Raw genomic sequence first — 9,294 nt, 5'->3', positions numbered from 1 at the left:
TTTAATGGTGTTAAGGGAGATATCATTGAAGACATCATCAGTATATCTGGCTTTAAAGTGGGTTCTCTTCCTTTCAAGTATCTTGGTGTGCCCATCTCTTCCAAAAAACTTTCCAAGTTTGAAGGGGGCAAGCTGATAGAAAGGATAGTTGCACGTATCAGGTCCCTTGGTGCAAGGCAACTTTCTTATGCAGGTAGACTAACTCTTGTGAAGTCTGTCATATCTACTATACATTCTTATTGGGCTTCTATTTTCCTCCTTCCATCTGGCATTATTAGTGTAAAGTGGAGGCTATTTGTAGAAACTTCTTATGGGGGATAAAGATTCCTACCTTAGAGCCCCAAATGTTTCTTGGGAGAAATGTTGTACTCCTAAAGAGGAAGGGGGTTGGGTGTTTTGAATGCTAAACTTTGGAACAAAGCTCTTTTGGGAAGATATATCAGCTGGCTAGCCACAAAGCAAGATCATCTGTGGGTTAAATGGGTTAACCACGTTTATATGAAAGGGTGTGCCTGGGCTGACTATAATGCTCCTTTGGACTGCAGCTGGTCATGGAAGAAAATAGTCCAGGTTAAGGACTTGTTTAAATCTGGCTATTCTGGTAATGTATGGCAACATAGGCCTTCATCTTACACCATTGCTTCAGGCTACAAATGGCTTCAAGGCTCTAGGCCAAAGGTTCTTTGGAGATTCATTTGCTGTAACCCCCTCAATGTACCTAGGACCTCCTTTATCTACTGGGCAAGCTTGCAAAAGCGTCTCCTCACTAGAGATAGGCTGGTTCAAATGGGGATTTGCCAGGATGTCCTTTGCTGTTTATGTGGGAAAGAGCCTGAGACACATGATCATATTTTCAAGGGGTGTGAATTCACTAGGAAATGCTTGGCTCTAATGAAACTGAAACTTCGAATCAATTTTTCTGAGCATGATATGGTCAGTTGGTTTTCTGCCAGATCACGCTGTAGTGTTTTGCAGAAACTTTTTACAGGTGCTTGTTATGTTGGGCTTATTTATGTTGTATGGTCTGCTAGGAACAAGGCTAGGCTTCTTCTTCAACGGGTTATCCAACCCATGGTACTTGTTCAACATATTTGGAAGGAAGTTATGGAACGATGGAAAGCTAGGAATAAGAGATTACTCAAACCACATGATCAACAGTGGATCTCTTCTATTTCTTAGTTTTGTCTTTGTAAGCTAGTTTTTTGGTTCTCTGTGTTGAAAAGCTGATGATTGTATAAGTGATCTAAACATTGTATACTTTTATTCTTTGATTTATATATACTTACCCTTCACCAAAAAAAAATGTTCTTATAGGTTGCAGTTAGGTGAGTGGCTATATTTCCTTCTATCTTACACTATATACTCACCATGTTCTTTAACGAGTGATGAGCGACCCGTGAGAGTCCGATATATACGAGTCTTGCAAGGTTGAAGGTTCAGTAAGTTGTTTCATATGTATAAATCATTTGCAATCGATTATGTACATTGGTTTTGGCTACTTGCATTAAATTGGTTTGGGCATGTGAAGCATAGTTAGCTCTGAGCTTGTCCACCGTTCCATTATTTGTTTATATCTTTAGTCTTTGCTTGCTTGGGGACAAGCAAGAGTTTGGTTTGAGGAGGTTTGATGCGTGCCCATTTCATACGTTTATTATGTTCATTTGCACGCATTTCTAGGCTATTTTGAGTAGCGTAAGCTACTATCCTTCCAAGAATTGGCTACTTTGTGTTGTTTTGCATTTACTGCAGTTTTGAACCCGAAGGAGTATAAAAGGGCCAAAACCCATCCCTGAAGTTGCATTTTGGTTACTAGTGAAGTTGAGCTTGGGAATGATCATCTTGGAATGCGTGAAGATGTAAGGAAACATGATAAAGTGATGATGGACGCAGCTGTTCTCCCAGAAACGTCGATCGACTGCCTATAATGGTCGATCGACTGGTTTGGCTCAGAGAATTAGTCGATCGACTGGAATTTTAGTTGATCGACTATTTTCATGCCATGCCGTGTTTGCTTAACTCGTTAATTCGGCCCATTAGTCGTTTAATTAATAATTCTCAGCTATTTCTATATAAAGCAAAACAGAGAACTTTATTAGGGCATCTTTTACATTGCTAAATTATCTGCAACGTTATTTTTGCTTCTTTGTTTTTGGATCTAAATTTCTAATTCCTCTCTTTCAGTTTCGGTAATTTCAATTGTTCTTCGTCCTTCAATTTATTCTTATTGCTTATTTCTTCTTCTTCTTTATTAGTTGCAAGTTTTATGTTCAATTATTATTTACGTTTCGTCATCATGTTTAATTCGATTATTATTATTATTGTGAATTAGTTAGTTCAATTATGCGTAGGTAAACTTCTTATGCTAGGATTTAGAGGATCCGCGGTTGTATGATGGTATTATGTTAGGTTATTGGGTTTAGCAGTTTACTCCATCTGAATTGTTAATCGTGGCATCTGATAGCGGTTTGATTAATTAAGTGCACGTAATTAATTGACCATCTTGTTAAACCTTGACCTGGATCGAGTGATTGGAAAAGACGAAGACTTGCTATGAACAATAGGACACTCTAATTAGGGCGAGAGCTATATTAGAATTCTAGGGCGAATAGTGGACCGAGAGGACATGTTCAGTACCCTTCAGACCATTTATTGCTAACCGTTGACTTTACCTTAGACCATTGCAGACCGCGGTGAACCGACCATCCTAGCCGTTTCTCTCTATATTTGCTTTACTTATTTATTTCGCTTAGTTTATTGATACCGAGTTTGTCGTGCTCCTCGGTATGCAAACAATTTTGTAAAACTCAATACCAAACTAATGAATGTAGTAGGGTAAGGATGTCGATCCACAGAGACGGTGCTTGGCTCTTAGATTAATTATCGAGTTTTTAGTTTAGTTCTAGCAAGAATTAAATGATTCATTAAACTAATAATAAAACTACGAATTAAGATAAGAGAGCTAACTAGCAAGCAAATAAATGAGACGAATTAACTCAAGAAACTAAGAAACTAGGGTGTTGGGTTTGCTAATGTAGACAAGGGTCAACTAGTGAGCCTAAATCAATGGTTACCAAGAAGTAGGGTCGGGGAAGGCTTCACCTCTCGGTGTGAGTCGGTCCCTAGGCCAAGGGAAGTCAAGCCCTCGCTTAGATTAACCAAGACCGAGTAATTGTGCATACTTCCACAAGTCAAGGCTCTCGCCTTAACAAGTCAACAAATAGAGAAAGGCTAGAATCCTCAATCTAGCAATTCCACAAACACTTGGTGTGCACAACTACTCTAAACCAACTACTCAATGGTTTCCACTAATTCAAGCCAACAATTAACCCCCAAGAGTCCACAATAGGTCCCCCTTCACCCTAGTAGAACACTACTCATACATGCTAATGAAAATGGAAGCAAAAGATGAACAATTCAACAAGTAAATAACAAGAGGAAGCATAATATAGAGACAAGTGATTAAACAAACAATAAGCATGTAAACAAATGAAAGGAAATGAAATTAAGAGAAGGATTATACCAACATTAATTAAAGGTGGAAACTTGGTTGAAATAAGGAAATGAATCTCTTCTTGTCTTCCAAATACAACCCACTAATTTATATGTAAACTAATAAGAATTGTAAATCTTGCATAAACTAAAGATTAACTGAATTAATAATGAAGAAAGATTACAACTTTTATTAAGGAAAATTAAAGGGAGAAATATTAGGATTCTTGTTATAATAATGAGAGATTAAGAGAGACTAATTTTTAATCTAATTGCTAGAATATCTACATTCCAATGTGAGGTGTGTCCTCAATTCTAATGTGAAAGGAGAATAATCTAAGGTAAACTAAGGTGTCTAAAATAATCTAAGGTCTGGTAATCTAATGAGAGGTGTCTTTTTATACTAATCTAATAATAATATGATAATAATAATAATCTTAATAAATAATAATAATAATATAAATAATAATATTAATATTAATAACAATCTAATAATAATACTATTCCCCCCCCAAAAAAAAGCAAATCGACACAATTGACACAAACAAACAAAACATCGAAACAATTGACAAAAGGTAAAAGACATAAGCAGAGGGAGCCATGTCGGTCCACCGGCGGCCGGGGTAGGCACCGGCAGCGAGACAGTTGAAGCAAGGGGAAGGAGTAGTGTTGTTGGGTGTTGCGTGCCAATGAGGCGGCTACCGGGCAACCGGTAGAGGAGCACAAAAGTGATGCGAGAACGTTGAAATGATGTTGTGTGCCGGTAAGTCGGTTGCCGAGGCCTATACCAGTAGCGAGATTTCGAGAAAAAGAAAGGAATATGTGATGTATTCCGAGCCGGTTGGAGGAGCTGTTGCTGATGAACCGGCATGGAGTAACATTGATTTACAATTAGTTCAGTTTCGATCCTGAGTCCAGTGATGCTTGAATTTGATGGTGGTAATGGGGGATTGTTGCTGCTGCTGGTGGTTCCACGCTGCTCCGATGGACGAATGTGCGGTTGATGCTGCTGCCATGGTGGTGGAAACTGACGGGTGTAGGTTGTAGTCATGATGAAGGCTGGAGTCGGGTTGAGCTGAGCAGATGGTTGGATGGTGATACGGTTTATGGAGGACAAGGTGGATGAATGTTGTGTTGTTGCTGTTTGTGGGCGTGATTGATGGCGAAGGTGGTTATTAATGGTGGACATTGGTGACGGTGAATGCTGATGGTGCGGGTGAATAAATGGTGGTGAAGCTGCTGCAGGACTCGGGTTTTAGTTGATGTTGGTGAATGAATGGGTGCGTGGTATTGATGATGGACACGGGGGAATATAGGGAGGAGCAGGTTGAGATACGTGGTGGTAGATGGTGGTATATGCATTCGAGTTATTCGAAACCGAGTCACGATGGTGACTGATATGGATGCTCGTGAAAATGAATGGTGAAGTGTTGATGGGGGCGTGAGGTGTAATGGGGTGATGATGAATGATGATGTCGCGGATAGTGACAGTTGAATGTGGTAAAGTGATGGTGATGACGGGTTATGGAGTCGGTTTCAGCTGCTGCTGCAAATGGTTGATGGATGGTGATGAAGTGAGCAGCAATGGTGATTTCTGATGGTAACTGCGTGAATGGAGGAAAAAAAACAGAGGATGAATGATGCGGGGATGGAGTTGAGTTGATGATGATGGTGAAAGGTCAAAGGTTGACCTTTATTTCCTCTCCTCTTTGACTTCAAGCTTTGACTCGTCCCACTTCAATTTTTGCCTTGCTTTCCGTCTCACCTATATAACATTAATAAAGTAATTATAATACTAATATTATATAAAAATACAATTAATTATTAATTATAACTAAAACGACTAATTATTATAAATTAGTTAATAAATGAGCTTTTTAACCATTTAAGCACGTAAAATCAAGTCGGAATATAAGATAAAAGTATGAGTAAAATGACGCTAAATTACTACTTATCAAATCTCCCCACACTTAAACCTTACTCGTCCTCGAGTAAGCTCATTTTAACTAAACCGTGACCCATAATATAAGAGACTAGCTAAACTAATAATATCCTATGAGAGGCAATTAACGGGCCTTCTCCGTCCCTTCAACTCACACCGAAACATAATGAGGTATGCATTCCGACGCAAGGCAAGTGAGGGCTTACGGAAAATTGGACACATCCAAACATTTAAGCACGAAATAGCACATAAGATGCATCATAAAAGTCAAACCGCTTTCCTCATCTAAGCGGCCGTTTTATTTTCAAAAGCCGAACAAAGAGAGTCATGAATGAAGAACGTCATCTCCGGGTCTTACCAAAGTTTCGACTCCCCTAGTTCTAGCCCAAGTAGACAACATTGACAACACGGGGTGCCTAAGAAACAAATTCTTTGCGGGAAAGGGGAAGTACTTCACTATACTCCCAAGAATGACACGACACACACAAGATTCGACTCCATATCAAACCTTTGACCAAAGGAGACACAAGACCGACTCTCACGGGTTTCACTAGACACTCATTAAAGAACCAGGTGATTTTTGTGACAAAAAGTAACCAAAATCACTCCCCTAACTCGACTTGCGAAGCATGCCCGCAATCTAATATGGTACTCCATCCAATATCCGCCAGAGAAATGTCAAAATGATGCACATATAAGAGAGACAACCGGGTTGTAATGGAGGTTGGGTTAGGTGAAAAGGGTTCGGTGCAAGCACCATTTTAGGACATGTGGGGCTAAGGATCGAGTAGTCGCCACATCTAACCAATTCACTAAACCATACCATTGCAAGAGAATTCTTCCACAAAATTTGGCAAAGATTGCCATTTCCAAAAGTCATTCATGCCTTTTCGAGACAAGATCAATTGCAAGTCCATCAACCCTTTATTGAACACAAATACAACATTCTTTTCTTTTTGTTTTCCATTTCATTTTTCTCTTTTCTATTTGATTTTGTTTCTTGCATTTTTCATGACTTGTTCACCTCTTATTAAGCAAAAGTAGCCAACGTTGCATTTTACTCATATGGCATTAAGATCATACACCTCAAGGAGAGTTAAAATTTCAACCCAAATATACTCCACAAAAGAACCACGATGACGAACTACTCAACCAAGGTGTGTTGTTTATGGGATGTAGTTATTTTGTTGGCAATAGAAACGGTAAGGTTTAGGCTCAAAATGGGTTAACAAAAGGAAACAATTGACTCAAGGCCATAACAAAGGCTTATTTGGCTATTATGAGGTTACTTTATTGAACAAAATCGTCTCAATATGCACATCAACACTTCTACGGAATCAAGGAATGAGCTCCATACTTATGCGTTTTGGCATAACATACCACGTAAGGAGAACTACTCTCATGACCTAAACGGGACCGGTTTGATGGACCGGCTATATGGAGGCTCTATCCTCACATTTGAGTAGCTATGTCGGTCGTAGGTCGAGTCTCGGGTCCAATATGGTCTCACAGGGTGGTCGCAACTCGGTTGTTACGCTAGACTTCCAGGTTTTTGCAAGCAAAAATCCTAACCATGTGTCATCAAAAGGCACAAGCTATCGAGGGGGAATGACACGGGCAAAACAATTATCATCACTGATGACATATACCCTCCACATTTAGACCCTCTAAGCAACTATTTACAAACAAGATGCAACGTGTATGAAATGCAACTAAACATATGAACAAGCTACGTGAATGCAAGAGTGAACACATATATACATTTCTAGTCTAAATGCACACAATATCTAGTCCTAACAACACACCAACAACACAAGCATATCCAAAACGGTTCCCAAAGGGAACACCCACATCACATATCTCGTCCTCCTCCATGCTTATATATACAAAAAGAAAAGGAAGGAGAAAGGAGAAAGGATTGGAAGAATTTTACCAAACGTCTTCTCTGATGCTCGCATGTGTTGTCAATAAAAAAGGTTAGGACAAATGCAATATATATAATATAAACAATGCAATATTTTTGGTATTTTTGAAATTTTTCAATTTTTAGGTATTTTTTGTAATTTTCTCAAATTAATAAGTATAAACAAATATTTACAAATATTCACAAGGTGGATATTTCCCTCCCCACACTTAAGATGCACATCGTCCTCGATGGGACTAAAGTAGGGAGAGAATGGAAAATTAAAGAACATATTTTTGTATTTTTCAAATTTTTCAAAATTAAAAATATGTTTTTGTATTTTTGATATTTTCAAAAATTAAATGTGTATTTTTGGATTTTAAATTTTTGAAAATAAAATACATGTTTTTGTGTGATTTTTTAAATTTTTCAAATTTTTTACTGTTTTTATATAATGAATCCCCTCCCCACACTTAAAATGTGACATTGTCCTCAATGGAACAAATGTAGAGAGGAAACTAAAATGCAAGTAAAGTATAAGTAATAAGGGAAGAGAATATATACAATTTGGTGGTTCTTAAGGGACTCCACAAACCCTCTCATCAAAATTTTGTTGCTTGAATCTCCAAGTAGCATGATCCATGTCACTCAAGGCACAGAGAAGTCTATCAAAGGCTCTAGCGAAAGTCTCAAATAAGCACGAGTAACTCCAAGCTATAGCATATCTCAACCGACCTCTTTTCCAACACTTCTTCTTATTCTTTCTCTTGCCCTTTCTTGTACCATCTTGCGGGCTCTTCATGTTGAAGTGGTAGCTAGGAGGCGAGGGGAGAGGCATCTCATGAACTTCATATATTGAGGAAATCTCCTCATTATCATCAAAGGAAGGGAAATGGTGGAAAATAGGAGGTGGATGAGTCAACTTCTCATCTTTGAGGTTCAAGATGCTATCATTTATGTCCTCATTTGTTTGACTCTCAAATTAAACCGAACCATTTCCAAAGATGAGAGCTTCAATTTCTTCCAAGCTAGAGTCAAAACTACAAACGTCATAGTTTTTCTCATAGCTCCTCAACTCTCCAAGTATGGCAAGCTCAAGCTCATCAACCTCCATTTCCCAATTCCTTTCTTCCTCCCCACACTTGTCATTGACAAGCACTTATTTTTCAAAGATTTTGGAACGAGATAGAATTTGGAGGTTTTCCTCATCTTCATGAACATCCCAAATAGAGGAACCTAGTTCATCATAACTTCCCTCCCCACACTTATCATTTTGCAAGGGGTCTTCATAAGTGTCCCAAATGGGAGGGACAAGTCCATCATAATCGTTTGGTCCATGACCAATCAAGGATTCCCAATTTTCATCACTACTCTTATTCTCAAAGACATCTTCAATGACATTCACCGAGCAAATACTCTCAAACATAGGCTTGGAGGTGCCTTCATTCGTTTTGGCTTCCTTTTCTTTTTCTTTGTTAATAACCTTTTCCGCCACAATTTCTTCCACAACGAAATTCTCATCATTTTCAATTACACACCTTCTTTACTCACCAATCTTGTCATTGTTGCTTGTTGGAATATGTGTCCTCCGACAATAATGCGATCACGACTGTTGATCATGATGATCACATGTTTAAGTCTCATTATATAGAATACAATTGGGAAGTAATATTGTTACTGTCAACTGGTCAACATATATCGGTAATGGTTGGCTGACTAGAGTTTGACATTACTGTCGTGCGACGGTGGTGATCAGTTGACCCCCTAGGTCATACCTATAGGGCAACACTCTTAATTGATTATTTAATTAATCGTATAATGTTACGAGTTAATTAAATTACTTGAAAATTGACGGACGATTTTGGAAGAAAAATTTACGTATCAAATTGAAATGTGATTAAATGAGATACGGTCTGAGTAATTGAATTGTATCATTACTCGGATGAAATTATTGTTTAAA

General features: G+C 38.4%; 1 protein-coding gene across 1 annotated transcript; it reads left to right on the top strand.

Moving 5' to 3' along the window:
• The first annotated feature begins 498 nt into the window (after positions 1-498).
• Positions 499-1,179, top strand: LOC141628103 (uncharacterized). Its single transcript, XM_074441284.1, has one exon. The coding sequence runs from the start codon at positions 499-501 to the stop codon at positions 1,177-1,179; it is 681 nt and encodes a 226-aa protein (XP_074297385.1).
• Positions 1,180-9,294: the final 8,115 nt, after the last annotated feature.

This window comes from Silene latifolia, chromosome Y (genome assembly GCF_048544455.1).
Source record: "Silene latifolia isolate original U9 population chromosome Y, ASM4854445v1, whole genome shotgun sequence".
In the NCBI taxonomy this organism is placed as follows: Eukaryota; Viridiplantae; Streptophyta; class Magnoliopsida; order Caryophyllales; family Caryophyllaceae; genus Silene; species Silene latifolia.
This window is presented reverse-complemented; position numbering and strand designations above follow the sequence as displayed.